Source organism: Cynocephalus volans, chromosome 7 (genome assembly GCF_027409185.1).
Source record: "Cynocephalus volans isolate mCynVol1 chromosome 7, mCynVol1.pri, whole genome shotgun sequence".
Lineage (NCBI taxonomy): Eukaryota > Metazoa > Chordata > Mammalia > Dermoptera > Cynocephalidae > Cynocephalus > Cynocephalus volans.
In genome coordinates, this window is record NC_084466.1 from 156,093,930 (window position 1) to 156,112,269 (window position 18,340).

At 40.3% G+C, this 18,340-nt stretch overlaps 1 protein-coding gene across 4 annotated transcripts in view; it reads left to right on the plus strand.

Annotated features, from left to right (window-relative positions):
• Positions 1-18,340, plus strand: part of DOCK1 (dedicator of cytokinesis 1) — a 489,712-nt gene that overhangs the window by 128,773 nt on the left and 342,599 nt on the right. For all 4 annotated transcript variants that reach the window (XM_063103414.1, XM_063103416.1, XM_063103415.1 and 1 more), the window contains exons 22-23: positions 2,330-2,464; positions 10,862-10,970. In XM_063103414.1, the coding sequence (XP_062959484.1) occupies positions 2,330-2,464; positions 10,862-10,970 (244 nt within the window). The remainder of the gene's footprint in view (positions 1-2,329; positions 2,465-10,861; positions 10,971-18,340) is intronic.

Consider the following 18,340-nt stretch of genomic DNA (forward strand, 5'->3'; position numbering starts at 1 on the left):
CATTGTATACTTCATAATTATAAATTATCATTTGTCAATTAAGAAAAATAAAACTATATTCCCAAACAAAACAAAGAAAACTCAATTGTATGTATGCAAATAATTGGGAGATGAGATTAAAAGTACAGTATAATTTACTGTGTTATCAAAAAAATCATCAAACATACAAATGAATAGATTTAATGATAGGTAAGTGTGACTTCTACACTGAAAACTGCAAAACATTGCTGAGAGAAATTTAATAAATAGAGATATATACCATGTTCTTGGGTCAAAAAATAAAATATTGCTTGAATGTACATTTTTCCCAAATTTATTCTATAGTTTCAACACAATCTCATAATCTTAGTATGCTTTTGTGAAAAATTGACTTGCCAATTTGAAAATTTATGTGGAAATGCAAAATATCTAGAATACCCCAATAATTTTTTGGAAAAAGAACCAGATTTCAAGACTTACTATAAAACTGCAGTAATCAAAGTAGTGTGATATTGGCATAAATATAGACAAAAAATTCAATGGAAGAGAATATAGAATACAGAATAGACCTCAGTAGACCTGCTGTTTTGCAGCTCCTGTTTTCTTTCAACAGTGTAAGTGGCTTTTTTTCCATGTTAGTGATAGAGTCTTCCCCTCTGGCCCTATCTCTTGTATTTAGCAGCTGTACAGTATTCTATCGTAGGGATGTTTTATAATTTATTCAACCTGTCCTCAAATGATGGACCTTTGCATTGTTTATATATGAGGGTGTTTCAAAAAATTTGAAGAAAAATAGAATTAAAATATAATATGAATCCTTCCAGGAACTTTTTGAATTACCCTCATATTCTTAGTAGTGCAGACCGTGCTGCAGTAAACATCATTTAATTCATTTGCAGTTGTTTCTGTAGGATAAATTACTAGAAGTGGAATTGCTGGTGTCAAAGGGTTTGAATATTTTAACTTGCGATAGGTATTGTGATATATATGGCCAGTTTACTCTCTAAAGTATCGTGCCTGTTTATCCAACAAGCAGTGTTATGACTTTCCCACATCTTGTCTCTGCTAAGCAAGCATTTTACTTCTTATCTTAATTTATATGTATTTATTAATGAAATCGATTACTTTTATTTATATGTTTGTTTAAATTAACCTTATCACATATTCTGAAGCTTCGAATAAATCTGTTATCATTTGAACTTTTGGTTATTTGAATTACAGTGAAATAGAAGAATTTTAATGCTTTTTTCTTCATTTTAAACAAGGAAGTTTTATAAAAACTCTGAACTAAGCCCTTAAAATAATTTATGAAGCTACGAATCTAAGCCAAGCTTCCAACATTAGATTATTTGTACTAACTGTCTATAGTGGGATGGAAAATTTACAAATAAGTGTGATCAATTTTTATCTGAGTTGTATAAACTTCTTTATTATGGAAAAAGTTTTAAATATTTTCATGTAAGGGGGTTGCTTGTTTTTAGATCACAATTTATAAGTATATAAACTGAGAGAAGTATAGTCATTGTGCTTTTAAAACTAAATGTTTTGGGAGGATCCTATTATTATGAAATGTAAAAAATATTTAAAAGTCTTCTCATGAACCACCAATAATTCTCATATATTGTTTTTACTCTTTCATATAGGAATTCTTAGGGCATTTATTAAAAATTTTAAAATGTTTTCTATTTGAAAAATTACTTCTAAAATTTTTATTTCCAGTGTAAACAATCTAGTTTTGGAAAGATCAACTAAAATGAATAGAGGTGGCTGAGATGATTTCTAATAACAAGTGCTGTTTTGTGCCTTTTTTAAAATTGTGGTAAAATACACATAACCTCAAGTTTACCTAACCATTTTAAAGTGTACAATTAAGTGGCATTTAGTACATTCACAATGCTGAGAAACTGTCACCATCACCATCCAGTATGAGAACATTTTCAGATTAATGCCTTTTTGAAAAAAAGTTTCGTGGCTGTTTTCTGATGAGCACCCCTTCTATTTTGTTGTTTAACATTGGTAGAGTTCGTTTACCTGTCTAAGCCTCAGCTTCCTCACCTGTAAGATAAGGTGATATACCACTGCCCTATAAGTGCTGTGAAGATTGAACTGGAGCCTATGTTTAATGTGCTTCGAACGACTTGTGAAGCCTAGAAAGTGCTTATTAATTACTCAGACCGTGCTCCTCTGAGAGATGTTCTATCAGTCACTTTATCTGATTAGGAAATGAATGTGCATATACTTACTGATAAGCAGAAACCAAAACCAAACAACCTCATCTGTGCATTTGTTCATCAGTTGAGATGTTCAATTGTATGAACTTGTCATTAATGTGTGTTTCCACTGTGAATAGGAAACTGACGAAAGTATTAAGGAACTACGTGGACAATGCCGAGAAGCCAGGCATCAGTGACCAGCTGTACAAAGCTATGAAAGCTTTAGAGTACATCTTCAAGTTCATCGTGCGCTCCCGGATACTGTTCAATCAGTAGGTGTCACCGCGCTGGCTCTCGAGTGCACTTTTGGGAAGCGCTTTATTTCCTCCTCCTCTTTCCCCTTCTCTCCTCCTCTGTTTTTCCCTTCCTCTGCCTGCCTTCTTTCCTTGCTGTTAAGCAGGAGAGAAGCGCGAATCCTAGCAACACTGGGTGGGGCAGTTCACTCTTGCCTCGACTGTGCCCTGTGTGTCACATGCAGACGCCGACAAGGGAGTGCACTGTTCCTGAGTCTGAACTGTGTGCGTGTGAGTCAGACATCCGTGATGCTTCACGTGTGGTACCCGGGTATCTACTGCAGGCTCTGAAGCTCTTTTCAGTGTATCTTCATCTAGCAAAAAGCCCTAACAGAACAAGGACAAAGAAAATAACAAACAAGCAACGATGAGGAAAAACCAAACTCAATTTAAGTGGCCTCTTTGGGGAGACTCTGGGACGTCCTTCCTCTCTTTCCCACAACCAGAATGACGTTTTAGTTCCAGAGACACATTTCCACATATGAAGTTTCTGTGCAAAAGGACCTTTGGGTACTTAAGCTTAGTGACACTTTCATATGCAGTCTGGATGAACATATGAATTATTTTTGAACTTTAAATTGGGGCATTTATGACTTCATTATTTCATAGAGAACATTCATATTTTTTCTAGGTTTATATACAGATTAAGAACTGTGCTAAAATAAAAAAGCTTTCTCTTGGCCCGTAACATTTCATTCTGTGATTGAAGAGACGTGAAAAGGGGGTATTGACATTGATCCCTCCGCTTGTTTCTTTTGGAGCATGGCTACTTTGTGGGTGACCTACAGGAGTGAGGTTGGTGGTTGTTGGTCATTTTAGGTGGACGTTATTCCTGTAGTGAGTTTCAGACACAGAGATGGAATTCATGAACCGAGGTCTCTCTGAATTACCTCTAATTAGTGAAAGTTGGGAATTGAAAAGTGTGGACCCAAATCAGCAGCTTCCTATTTTCTCTTTATTTTTATTTGCCTGAAGCAGACGTGTCCAGAAGGGCCCAGGAGAAAGGGAAAGAACTCAAAATTCAATCTTACGTATACTGTGATAAATATAAAGGCAGAACAGCAAGTTATTGGCTGAGTGTGGACCTACACAAGTCACAAACCAGTTGGTAAACACCACTGACCCAAGGGTCGTAGCCCCCTTGTTCCCGGTCAAAGAACTGAGTGTGTTTACGTCCACTCTGGGGTTCCCACAATTAGAACCAGTCTCTATGCTGCCATTTTTACACATGAAGACACAACATGTGTAAAAATGAGGGCATCGTGCTTTTGTATCCTTGACTGAGCTATCAAAGGCTCATTCTTTTATTTTACTTATATGGATAGTCATGACCCTTGTTGTGGACTGGAGCTTTCTCTTTTCTTAAGGGTGGAAAGCCATCAATGATTTTCACACTATTAAGTGTGAAAAACAAGCTAAACTAGGTTATGATTTCCTATATTTTGTTTGATGTTATTTCAATAAAATTATTTTATGAAAATGAACTTCTTGGCACCCTCCGTCTTGCTCGTGTGTGTTTTCCCCACTGATTTTGAGTCTGTGATTACTCCAGACCAAAATCTGCAATAAGGGGGGAGGATGAACTTGAAGGCAACAGTCAGGTGATACAGATTTTGTTGTGTTTTATTTGAAAAAATTTTAATCTCTGCAGTTTGTGATCAATATGCCATTGAGGCAGGGGTTTGATGAGGCGTTTCTCCTCTGTAAATACACTGCTGACTTTCCATTTCATTCAGAGACTCATAATTAAAAGACACGTGCATTGATCATTGGTGTTTTTCTGCTGTCGTACTAAATGCTGTAATCTTTTTCATGATAATGCTGCTTTAGGAAAAATGGAGGTCACCCTGGCAGACCAGTAGTAAATTATTTCTCTGCCTCTGTCTTTAATCTCTTTAAATTTTAAAATGTAAGTGGCATAAGATCTTAGAACCATGGCTCATTAACTTTATTTAGCTTGATCATTCTTATAGGGGTTAGGAATATGATTGGCTGCGTGGAACAGAAAATTCCAATGTAAGTGGCTTAACCAGATGAGGTTTACCTTTCCGTCCCCCACACAACACAGAGCCCAGGGGAAGAATCCAGAACTCATGCACTTGCTCCCGGATGTCCTTCTGCCCCACTATCCTTAGGGCCTGTCTCTTTACCTCATGGTGCCACGGTGGCTCCTGCTCCTCTTGGCATCACATCTGCATTCCAGGTGGAGGAGCAGGGAAGACAAGGAAGAAGCTGTGCCATCCACTCTCCTGTGAGACAGCTCCCCCATCCCTACAGTGTTGTGTGTTTTTGCCTCATTGGCTGGAACTGTGGCTACCTGCATGCATGCAAGGGAGGCGGAAGAGGATTTTTAGATGGGCTCATTGATGCTTTCAACAAAATTGGGGTTCTTTTGGAAAAGGAGTAAGGGAGAGATACGTAATGGGTAGGCAGTTCACATTCTTTTCCCCATACTTTTAACCCAGAATGTCTGTTACCTCTTTCCTGGTTACTAAATCCTACTTAAGTAGGCTCTGCAGAGGCTTTTCTTGCCTACTAGCTTGGGGGTCAATCTCTGAGACTCCTGTCACCAGTATCTCTTTGGTTTTAATTCATTGAAGTCCTAAGCGATCCATAGATGGGACACAGTTCTAACAGATTATGTAGAAATGGGGCAGTATACTCAGCCGACCCTTGCCCGTGACCCAGGAGGTGTATGTGTTCCTTGAAAACATCCATCTCAAAAGTGCCTTCATTCTGGTGCTTGGCAGCATGGTACAGGCCCCTATCTCTTTGACTGCCTTTGTCTTGATGTGGACCCAGCAAGAGCTGTGCCTGATTCCAAATTGAGTTTCTTTGCTGGGTTAACTTGTTTGTCGAAAGAGCTGAGACCGTCGAGGACATGCAGTGGTCAGAAGCCAAGGAGCAGCAATTGCTAAAAGGCAGAAAGGCTTCCTGAGCCTCCCTGGGGCCTTGTCTGAGCCTCTCTGACCTTACCCATCAGATGGTGCTGCCATCAGATGCTGCAGCCATCATGGTGCTGCAGCCATCATGGTGCTGCAGCCATCACGGTGCTGTCGACGGTCTCATCCCCCTCTCCGTCCCTCTCTCCTTCTCTTCCCTCCCTTCTTTGCCCCTTCCTTCTTCCATACATACTGAACTTCTGAGCCCCGACTGTATCCTAGACTTTAATAGTTTATTGACCGTATTTTTTTTTTTCTCTAAATATTTCCTAAATGTGGTTCTTGGCTAACTTCTACGATTCTTGAGGAGAGAAAATATAACATTTTGTTTACAAAATGTAGAACACAGTTGTAGCCCCTTTGTGTGGATATGATAAATACTTCTTAAATTTATTTTTTAATAAGTGTTAGTTGTTATCTACCTATCTATCTATGCATTGATTTATGGCAGCTGGCCAGCATGGGTTCCAAACCCTCAACCGTGATGTTACAACACTGTGCTCTAACACCTGAGCTAACCAGCCAGCCCCCACTTCTTCAATTTAAATCTGTAGTCGAAAACTGTCGAGAAGGTGTTTTAGCATCTTACAGTTTTATGGTAGGAAAAATTCCCTGACCTTACTGTCATGGGCAGTAGGGCTGAAGTCCTTTAGTGCTCCCCTGCCTTGCCGTCCTCCTGACCCTTCCTCCCTGTTGTCCTACCATAACATTTCAGTTGTTTCTTTCTCTGTCATATGGAAGGCTTAATTTTAGATGAAATCATGTTCTTATTTTGTATAGTCTACTTAGCAGTCTCATGTCCCACACAGATGTCTAGAATGTGTGATCTGTAACTAGCTCGAAGCAGGTATGTGTGGTGTTTTAGAGGTGGGGAAGAAGACAAACTAGGGCTCTCATTTTCTTACCTGCAACACATTTATTACCTTGGGTGAAAAACAATTGTGCTCCCAGCTGGAATTGACAAGTGTGCTTTTCTTTTTGCAGTTGGAATAAACTTTTGAGATGTCTTGTTTTTCCTTTTCTTTCAAAATGGTCTGCTGTGTTTTTATATAATGCAGTAGCTTTGCTAAATTCTAGGATAATTGACAGTAATTATTCTTCCAAAGAATAAAGAGGTGAAACTTTGGAGATGAAGATATTGAAGCATATCTCCGTTATCTTACTCTCTTTCTTGCTATGCAATTTCATACTTTTGGTTTTGTTTAGAAGGCTCATGTTGTTTTGAAATGAGAACAGCAGCTTAAAAGCTCTGGCCCAAAGACGTTTGGTTCCTGGAGAACCTACTGAAAGATTCTTGACAGCCAGGGGCACTTCTCTGGTTTTTGTTTGTCTTTCTGTGTGGGCGGATCACATTAACTAGAGAGCCAGAAAACAGACACGTACTGCACCATAGCTTCTGAATCAAATGACTAAATCTAGTTATTGCTTGGCTCTTTTTCTGTCTTTCCTGTGCTTTGTAGAGTTTTGCCTGTCATCTGGTGTTAGCTTTGTGAATAATTAGTTATTGATCATGAATAAATTGTGCAGATCTGTCTTTTTGCTATCATTCCCTGGGCCACAAAATACAATGTAGTTAATATACAAAGACCCTGTCATCCTTGGTAATGAATACTTATTTAAATACGCCACGGAATGAGTAGGTTTTATTCATCTATTTATTTATCAATATGTTTCTGAGTTCTTTCTTCCCAGCCCTTACTCCATCTCAAGGTAGGTCAAACAAGTGATTCTTCCTGGTTTATTTGATAAAACCAAGAGATGAGATTTAAGAGACTTCCCAGTGATCTTTCATTACAGAAAGGTACTTAAAAGGGATTGCTTTAAATGCTAACTCTTTATATGTTCTAAACATGTTGGTTGACAGTAGAAAAACTGATGAATAAATTTTCATCCTTGAGAAGTTCTTGGTAAAATTTTAAAAATATTAAAGCCTCATTAATTATGCTTTATAGATTATGAATCTGTGTTATTCAGGACATACAGATTTATAATTGTGATGTCTTTCTTGTGGATTTACTCCTTAATTAATTTGAAGAGTTTATCTTTTGGTTAGTGTTTGCATGGAATACCTTTTTCTATTATTTTATTTTCACCTTTTCTGTTTCTTTATATTTAAAGTCTATCTCTTTATAAGCAGCATATAGCTGTATTTTTATTTTATCCAGTCTAGCAATTGAGTATTTTATTCATTTACGTATAATGTAATTAAGTAATATTTTGGGTTTATATCTATTATCTTCCTATTAACTTTCTCTTTTACTGATTTATACATTTCCGTTTTCCTCCTTTTTAGCCTTGGTGCCAATCAGACTGCATTTTATCAGCCCATTTTCTGCTCTCTTAACATATCTGTTAAACATTTTTCTACCATTCTTTTAATGATTGTCCTAGTGATGGTAACATGTATGTTGGACTTTATAATAAATAATTCAGATTATTACTGTTACTACTCCCCTTATAATGCTACACATAGATATGACTAGAAAAGTAGAACACTCTAACTCCATTTACTTCCTCCTATCTTTTGTGTTGTTATTGTCATGCATTTCGGATCTACTTATATTTTAAACTCCATAAGACATTACACTATTTTGTAAGTCACTATTCATTCAATATGTTTTATATTTATGATTGTTTTTATCCTTCCTTTAACTTCTTATTTTGTTCTGAGTCCCAAGAACTCCCTGTAGAATTTCATTTAGTGTAGGTCATCTAGAGTCTTTGCTTGCATGAAGATGATTTATTTTATCTTTGTGTTTGAAAGATATTTTCATTTAATGTGGCATACTAGGTTGGCAGTTATTATCCTCCTCCAGATGTTATTCCATTCTCTTTTGGTTTTCCTCATTTCTGGTGAGAAGTCAGCTTTCAGACTTACTGTTAATCTTTGAAGGTAAAGGGCATCTTTTTTCCCTCTGGCTGCTTTTACAGTTTTTTTTTTTTTTTTTCTTCTTCCCCCTGTGATTATTAGCAGTCTTACTATGGCTATGGGTTGCATAGAAATGCTTTGCTTTTTATTTGCCCTACATTGAATTTTTGAATTTTTGGATTGGTGTCTTTCATCAATTTTGGAAAATTCATGGCCATTATGTATTCTAATGTTGCATTTGCCCCATTAGCTCCCTCTTCTTCTGCACTTCAGTTACATGGATATCAGACCTATTCATTGTGTCTTTATATCCCCAACACTCTTTTTTGTATTATCCTCCTCTATACTTCTGTTTAGTTGTTTTTCTGTGGAGTCTTCCATTTTTCTAATTCTGTCTCTTGCTGTGTCTTCTACTCTCTAGTTATCCCATATAATACATTCTTAGTTTTAGATATAATATTTTTTGGTTTTAGAATTTCCATTTGATTCTTTTTTTAAGTTTATTTCTCTACTAAAATTCTTCACCATACCTTTTATTTTCTCCATCTTTTTATTTTCCATCTTTCTATTTTCTCTGTTTTAAAATTACTAGTTATAGTATTTCGATGTTCTAGTTAGCTAACTACAATATCCTGGTCACCTGTGGATCTATTTCTATTGTCCTCTTTTTTTCTTTGATTTGGCCATGTGGTCTGGTTTTTTGCTGAGTTTAGTAATTTTTGTTTGGAAGCAGGACCGTGTAGAAGGGTACTTCAAAGAGTTCATGGAAAAATAGAATTAAAGATAATACAAATCTTTTCATGAACTTTTTGAAGACCTCTCGTATATGTAAAACTGTAGATAGAAGCTCCAGATGATGTGACTTTCTTCCAGAGGTAATTCACCTGTGCTTCTAGGCAGAGAAAGTGGGGCTGACCACCTTACTCTAATCAGAGACTGTACATCGTCAAGACTTTGTTATAGCCTTGGTAAGCCTTAGTTCCCGTTGAATTTGCCCCTGGCCTCTCCAGGGTTTTCATCTCAGAGTCTGCTGTGTTACCTGGGGCCCTTCTCTCTGGCAATTTCCAACTCCAGCCCTTTTCTCTGAAGACTGATAAAAATTCCATTCTGCTTTATAGGGGTTTTCATTTTGTTTTTTAGTCTTCCACCTCATGCAGTTCCAGTTCCAGGAACTGGCACCTGTTCTGAAGGGAGAAATGAGGACATGCTTGAAGCCTCCCTGCGTCTGCACCAGTTGCCAAAAGGTCTCCATGCCACCCGTATGCAGGAGGTCATGACTCCGTAGTTTTAATTGTTTGGTACATCATTTAAGCAAACCCCAATTTGAAAACCCTTATTTACAAAACAGATACACTAGGTTGCAATTTCCCATTTTACACAGAATTTGTTGCTTTACAGTGGAACTCATTTGAATACAAGATTACCTCTGGGGTAATTAATTATCACTTAGTTTACAAAATTTTCCATTGTATACAAGTTTTCAGGTAGGGTATGCTTTTAATTAGACAGAAAACTAGTCTGTATTAATAAAGCATCTGAGATACAGTATTTTAAAATGCAAGTGCGTTGATTTTTAGTAACACAGCAACTTGAAGTAACTGCTAATAAATAATTTATAGATGAAACTTATGAGGATACTTCAGAAAGTTTATGGAAACAGAACTAAAAGATAATATGAATCTTTCCACGAACTTTTTGAATACCCCTCATATTATAATTAGCAAAATATATTAGCATACACGCATACAAGTAACCAGTTTACAACCTCATTGTTATCCACTTATTTTTTATTTATTTATTTTTTTGTCGTTTTTTCGTGACCGGCACTCAGCCAGTGAGTGCACCGGTCAGTCCTATATAGGATCCGAACCCGTGGCGGGAGCGTCGCCGTGCTCCCAGCGCAGCACTCTACCAAGTGCGCCACGGGCTCGGCCCGTTATCGACTTATTGAATGTACTCCACCTCTTGAAAATTTTCCAGTTACCACAGACTCTAAGATGAATGAATTTGTGTGGTATCATTACTCTGAAATAATGTAATTTTGAAAGTACTGCAGTAATGTCATTTTCAGTGGTTATTAGAGCATGTTGAATTTAGGCAATTAAGTGTTGTCTTTGCGATTGTCAATTATGTGACGTTATGGGTTTAAAAACACTCACAGAAAACACACCAAAACATTAATAGTGTTAATTCTGTGGAGTGGGATGAAAGCTGAATTTCCTTCTTCTCTTCCTGTCTTTGTCGCTTCCTTCCTCAATTCCTCCTGTATATTTCTGTACATGTTCCATCTTATTCAGACTTATACAATGTATTCTGTTACGGTGGTAAAAGCAATAAATAGCATCGTTAAGAATCAGCATCTTTAACATGGAGGCATAGTTCTGTAGTTGAGTGATCTGCATTGATCTGATTGCCAAATTGCCCTCTATGTTTCATGGATGTTGAGGAAATGGCCTCACATGCTAAAGTGTCACCCAAGCAGCTCCCTTCATGGCTGTAGGTGCATGATCAGAAAAAGTGGCGGGTTTTCTGCCAGACCCCTCAGTGTCATGTGTTTCTTTGCAGACTGTATGAAAACAAAGGAGAGGCCGACTTCGTGGAGTCTCTGCTGCAGCTGTTCCGATCCATCAATGACATGATGAGCAGCCTGTCCGACCAGACGGTCAGGGTGAAGGTAGGCGCTGGCTGTCTGCACTCAGGGTGGATGTTTCCATGGCAGGCTCCTCTGCAGGCTGAGAGAAGGGGGCTGTACATTTGCACAGCCCATGCTTGAGCAGGAGGCCCAGAAGTCTCTTTTGTGGTGACCATAACCACACTCTGTATGTAATGAAATTCTTTTTCCTTCCTCCCTAGGTGCTCTTAAATATTTTCATTGCTTATCTCTTTGCTCCTTGGCAAAGAGAAGTTCTGAATTTATTTATTTCAATGTGGGGGAATTGATGAGAATTGTGTTTTATTTCTAACTCATCTGGGTACTCGATGTCTGAGATGATGTGGGAGGCAGAGTCTGGTTGTCCCTCAGGCATCTGTCAGATCTCAGGCCATGTCCTGGAAATGGTGTCACCTTGTCCTTCAGCACATCTTTGCCTCTGCAGAAGAGTGTTCCCATGTCCTATTCTCCTCCCCACCTTTGATTACTGGTATCACCCTGTTGTCCTTTGGAAGAAAGATGCCTTCTGCTCACATGAGGTCTGAGTGTTCTTCAGGACACTCACTGGCATAGAGGTGCCAGGAGTCAGAGCATGGGGAGTGCTCGTGGAGCAGCCCAGAATGGCGTGGAGCAGCCAGGACCCCTGCACTCTGGTCATCCCAGTGATGGCGACTTCCGTGGGGCTGACTTATTGCAGAAGGAGCTGTGCTGTTTGCAGTTTGCTGCCAGCGCCAATTCCTTTAAAGAACAGAAATCTCCCAAATGATTACCTTGTAGCTTTCACTTCACTGCTCATTGTAGACATCTCTGTTCTTACTTTCTTCTTTTAATATGTAATTTCAGAAAACATCCTTATGGCTCTTGTCTTATAAATGTTGTAGGTGAGTCGTATGCCAGTTCTAAAGCTCTGCAGTACACTCTGGAACATAGATGTATGTGTGCTCTGACATGTCTCATGGTTGCTGTGACCACAGGGACCAGCATAACTAAACATGGATAGAATCAGGGCTTCCTTTCCTCTCTCGGGTGCAGCTGTCTGGGAGAGCTACTGGATTCTTCACGGTAACTTCTTGATCTTTGCGTAATTTTGTTATAAAAATTGGTGATCTGTAGAGAAAGCTATGTGGTGCATGTATTATTAAAGTTTTAGGTTAATTATTTTGGTAACTTGATAATGCTTAAAGCTGCCTTATTGTTCCAGGGTTAAAATTAGCAATGTGTTTGGCACATTTACTACTGAATTCTGTGGCAGTTTAGAAAAACAGATGCATATAGTATAAGAATAGGTAAAAATTACAGGAAGTTTTGAGCCTATAAGTAATTTTAGATTGCTTAATATATTCTAACATTATTAAATTTGATTGGGCTTGACTTGTGTCTGCCTACCTCCCTTGAAGTCAAATTATTTAGTGTTGGAGACCGGAAAGACCTTTCTTCAGTGGGTGTCTTATTATAAGACACAGTGAATTCAGTGACGTTTGTGCACTGCTGCAAATCTCACCTCTGCAAGACAGACGCATGGGGTGTATTTGGCATGCTGCCTCCCTGGCTGTCAATTTGGTGTGGTATCATTTCACAATAGGTGCTCTCTCAACATCGAGGATTTAAGGATTCTCGTCATGTGACCCTTGTTTTCATTTCATTTTGACCCTTTCAGTTTTGCTGTGTTGAAAGGGAAATTCAGTCGTGAACCATCTTACGTGGATAAAGTATTTTTCAGACAGTCTCGTTTATTAGTGGTTAAATGTTCTTTAATGAAGCGTGCCCCTTGTTGGCGGTTTTGATTTGGGGGTCCTCTGCACGACTGTGTTTGTGAGCTGGAGGTCAGCATACCTCATGCCTTCGTGGAGTTATTCTGGGTGACTGGAAAAAGGTTCTCTGCCCATCTACGAGAGCCCGACCCTGTCCTCACCTTGTCAGAACTGAGCCCCCCACATCACCCCACTCTGCAGATTACAGTCAGCCACGGGATTTTACGTCTCAGTGCAGCGAGAGCAAGAGCAGTTTACTGTGGGGTAAATATGGCCTCAAACTAGTTTTCAACAGTACCATTTTCCATTTGATTTAGTGACAAGATTTCTACAAAGGTCATTTCATTTAAGGGAGAAAACATAAGTGGGAGAACATTTGGGCAAGTTTTCATGTTAACAGGAGAGGAAACTCCAGGGGGTGTGTGGACCAGCCTGCCTGTGTCTGTCTGCCAGGCAGCTGCCTCTGGTCACCTCCCCTTCCCGGCGCCTGCTCTGCAATGTCCAGGTGTCCCTGGAGACAGACTTACCCGTGTGCTACTTTATGGCCCCTCAGTTAGTGCCCTCCAACCTCAGGGCTGCAGCCAAACTCTTTAAAAAAAAAAAATTATTGTAAAATAACACGATATTTACCATTTTAACAGTTTTTAAGTGTACAGTCTGTGGCATTAAGCACATTTACACTGTTGTGCAACCTTCTGTCACCACTGTCCATCTCCAGGACCCTTTGTGTGTTTCCAACCTGAAACTCCATACCCACTAAGCAGTAACTCCTCAGTTGCTCGTGACCACTGTTCTGCTTTCTGTTTCTCCAAATGTGACCGCCCAGGAGCCTCATTTAAGTACCCAGTTCTCCTGGGTATATTCTTAGAAGTGCAATTGCTGGGTCACATGGTAATTATATGTTTCAGTTTCTGAGGACTCACCAAACTCTTTTCCACAGCGCTATACCATTTTACTCAAATCCGTCTTTTAAAAAAACTCCTGTTGAATTTAGCCTAGCATCGATTTCCGGCAGCCCCTCAGGATCCAGGCTTAGCCCCCACCGCCCCCCACCCCTCAGCGAATGACACTGCCCTGTCTGCTGCACTAAGCAGGCATCTGAGGTCTGTCCCTGCGGAAGAGAAGCTGCTGTATGGCTGCAGCTAGCCTTCCTCCTGCACTGGGGCCTCTCTCCACCTCTTCCTCTGGGACCCTGCTCCATCCATCACTCCTCTCACTTTCGGATAATCTGTCCTCACCTCATGTTGCCCCATCCCCCTGTGTGAGCAACTGGCCCACGTGTTCTGAAAATTCAGCAGATGCTCTGGGAGCCTTCTTTGCTGTCAGCCTCTCTCTCCCCCTCCTGCCTTGTGGGAATGTCCCCGTCCCTGTAGCCACTGCCCTCTGGTTCTGCTTTCTGCTCCGCCCCATGTGGAGGTGGCATCCCTGACCTGGCGTCTCCCATCTGGCCTTGAGATTCCCTCCCACGGACTTCTGTGCCCAGTGCTGTCCTTGGCAGAGATGTTATGAACCACGGTGCTTGTTGAGGTCCCAAGTTCCTCTTGCAGAAATTGTGGCAGAGACTCTCTAACTGTTGCCCACACCTTCATGCCGTACCTGCCATTCCTTGTCATGTGGCATCTATTTTGATGTTTTTCTAAAGTTCACATCTGGTGATGACTTATTTTTTCTCAGAAAACTGGGGTGTTCTCCAGCTGCCAGGAGAAATGGGTCAGATTCCAGTACCTGCCATTCAGAGATGCCCATAGTCGACCTGACCAGACATGCTGGCCTTTTTCCTCTTAGAAACACACACAGAGTGCCTTCCCCAGGGAACACCAGACACCTGGAAGCCGGGCCGGCTCCTGAGGATTAACTCCCCAAACCAGTGGTTGATAGAGATAAACATGAGCTCCCGTTGCTGGACTCACAATAGCTGGTATTTACTGATCCCCATGGCTGTGAGTGCTTCGACTTTACCAAGTCATTCGGTCCTTACAATAACCCTAAAGTAGATACTATCAGCAGCATGGATGAGCTTGGGGAAAATTACATTAAGTGAAATAAGCCTGACACAGAAAGAGAGATCCATGTATGTCCTCACTCATAAGTGGGGGCAAAAAAGGAAGGAAGGAGGGAGGGAAGAAAGGAAGGAAGGATCACAAAAATACGTTGGTCTTTCAGAAGGAGAGAACAAATTTATGGTTACTAGAGGTGGGGGGCGGGGAGGGAGAGGGGGGGTGGGAGAGACTGGGTGAGGGGACTAAAGAATAATTACGATTTGTAATAATGAACATGCTGATAATATTGGTTTGATCAACGCATGTACACAGGTGATGGTAGTCAACATTGTACTCCTAAAATATGTACAATCAAAAAAATAAAAATAAAAACTAGGATGGCAAAAAAAAAAAAAAAAAAGAAAAGTAGATATTATCATTGCTCTCAGATGAAGACATTGAGGCTCAGAGACACTAATTAAGCTGCCCAAGGCCACACTGCTAAGATGGGGCAGAGAGGTGGTTTAAGTCCGGGTTGCTCAGTCCCTGAGCCATACTCTTTTGTGATCGTCACCTCTAGAGAGAGTGTTGCTAGGCAGCAGCCCTCCCGTGGCGTTTGGAAACAGGCTCATGTCCATCTCCCCATCGACGGACAGCGGCTCTGTACTGGATACTCTGGGTTGGAAAGACGTAGACATCGTTCCATGAAGAGTTCTCCATCTAAGTGGGTATATCCTACGCACACACCTGAAGCAATTAAAAAACGTTGATGGCATGTGACAAAAACTGGGTGAGTCTGAAGTGGAGGGAGGAAAGAGAGCAAAATGGGCGTGCTCGTGAAGGCCTCTTGGAGAAGGAGATCTTGCTGACAGTGCACTGTGCCCCAGCAGGTGCTTCTGCATCTTGGCCACTCTTGACTGGGGCGTTTGGGGCTTTGCAGTCACCGCTATGCCAGGCATTGAGGTTTTTATTCAAATTCACAAGGAATTGCTACTTTCCCCCTGGGGTGACCCAGAAAAGACTACCTAGGCGTACTCTGTTGTTCTGCCTGGGCCCGAGAATTCCAGGATTTTCTGCAGAAGGAAATATTGACCATGATCTACAAAAAATGGATTCTTGTTCAGTGAGTGTGCATAGGTGCTTGGTGGGGTGGGGGGTATGTTGTTTTTATGAAGCTGATACATGGCTCATGAAAAGTTCTACCCCTATTCCCTGTGATGCGTTCTGGTGTTTTCTATTCTAGTCTCCTTTAGTCTATTCTAGACTAATACATTTCACTTTAAAAAAAAAAAAATTGCTGGTTGACAGGCACTCAGTTTGTTTCATGAGCAGCTAATGGATCTCAGCCCACATTTGAAAAAAACTGCTCCTTACTATTCTTTAGGGCTCTTCCCCATCTCTCCTGTTCAGTCTATTATGAAAATATTATCAGTAGTTTTCTGCTTTTCTTCTATTCTCTTGTTGAACCCCAGGCCCCTGGCGCTCAGGCAGTTTTCCCTACTGGCATATGGATTGTACTGGGGTGAAGATTAATTGAATTTGAGGTCCCCCAGGTTGAGGCTGGCACAGATACATGAGGGTCTGTCTTCCTTTTGGGGGACCACCCCTGGGGAGCAGCCTTCTCTGTCTCTTCCCATTCTAACCATGTCGTGGTTCCATTTCCATATGGCCTTCTTAGAAAGAAACTGTGTTGGAAATAGCTATTCTGTAATCTCAGCAAGTGCAGTTGATGGGTGAGTTTTGCTCTCCAAGAGGCATAATTTTAATTTCCTTAAAAATGGTGTCCTGACTTGAAATGAACTGTACTTTCTTGCCTTATATCTTTCCCCAAATTCTTTGTTATGACAAGGTTTTGCTGGTGTTTGTCTACTTCCTTCTAAGCTAGCATCTGTGGTCCATACTGCTTCTCACAAATATGTAAGTTTAGTGAGAATTTTATTGTCCTCAGGAAAAAATAGTCTGAATTCTGAATGTATGAGGCATGGTGACAAATAAGGATATATATAATAGGATTTTCTTGCAGATGAAGGAACCCGGTTTCACTCAGTCCCTTTTGACCTACCCACTGCCCACCTGTAGCAATAGCACCTCATGCCTAGCTCTTCCTCTTTGTGGGCCGCGTTGAAAGTTCTGTAAAGGGGTGAAGTCCTATCCATTGCTTTAAATGAAGCAGGCATTTATCGCATCCTTGTTCTCAGTTTTAAAAATAATATGTGAACCTTGTTAGAAAAGCTGAAAGTACCGAAAAGTTTATTAAGAAAAATAAAAATCATTTATCATCTCAACTTTCAGAGATTATACTGCTAGCATTTTTGTCTTTAAAATTGTATGCTTTTTGCTCCACATTTTGTGCCATCCTATATTTTCATGGGTATATATATATATTCATGTATATATGAATATGTAAAATATGTGTAGTATATATTCCTATATTTACACACACACACCTTTTACAAAGTTCATTTTTTTGTCTATATATTTTCCTACGCATTTCAATATTTTTCACGAACATATTTTTTAAGGTTACCTATCACCTCATGGTTGTATTATAACTTATTTAACCAACTTTCTATTTGAGAGCACTTGGATGGTTTCTAGTTTTCGTTTCCATAAACACTGCTTTAATAATCCTCCTTGGCTGGCCCTCTCTGTGTATGGCAAAGACCTTGTTCCATCTGGTTAGATCTGAGGCATCCGCATTTCCAAATGCTCTAAAGCCCTATGAAAGTCATGAGCAAGGCTATTAGCACTGGCCTCCTCGATATGACTCTATGTCTTCTGTCTGTGCAGTTGGTGTTAAATGTGACTGTCTGGACTTGGTTTCCCATTAGCACTGTGGTTCTGTCTGTAATTCCACTTTATTCTACACTCTGTGGGATTGAGCCACTCCACTGCAATGTTGTATGGCTAGGGAGCCATTTCATCTGAGAGGTGGCTCTCAGAAGCCACCTGTTTATGTAACCTTTGTTTCTCTTGGCTCAGAAATGTTGGCCAAGTTAGGTAAAGAGAAGACAGCTCTCGTGAGTTCATCTCCCTCAGCCCAGTTGAATCTGGGCCTGGAGCACACCAGCCAATGAAGTACTGAAACTGTCATAGACCTGCAGGCAGCTTAAAGAAATGGGGAACATTTTGAGCTGGCAAGGTTTACTAAGAGCAGGCAATAAAATATTTTCATCTTCTTTATTTTGAGGTTGGGGATGGGTGTTGATGGTGTTAATTGATCTAAGAATGCCGTAGACATGAGTCAGGACCTTATTTGCAAGGATGGGATTGTTTGGATGGGGACCTTTTGGGTCAGGTTATCCATGTCGGGGACAGTCTTACAATATCAAGGCAGCTGAGGGCTGGAGGTGAAGCCAGCCAGAACAGGAATGACTACACTTGGTTGAGAATTAGCAACAGGCCTTCTGGAGAGTTCTCCTGCAGACACAAAAAGGAGAGGGAGGTCCCAGAGTCTAGGAGGTAAGGGGACCAAGCCAAGCTCGGAAGTTATGTTTGTTTCTTAGGACTGCTGTAACAAAATAACACACACTTGGTAGCTTAAACTAGTAGAGAGTTATTCTTTCACAGTTCTGGGGACTAAAAGTCTGAAATCAAGGTGTCAGCAGGGGTGGTCCCTTCTGGGTGTGCTTTAAAATACAATCTGTTCTGTGCCTTTCTCCTC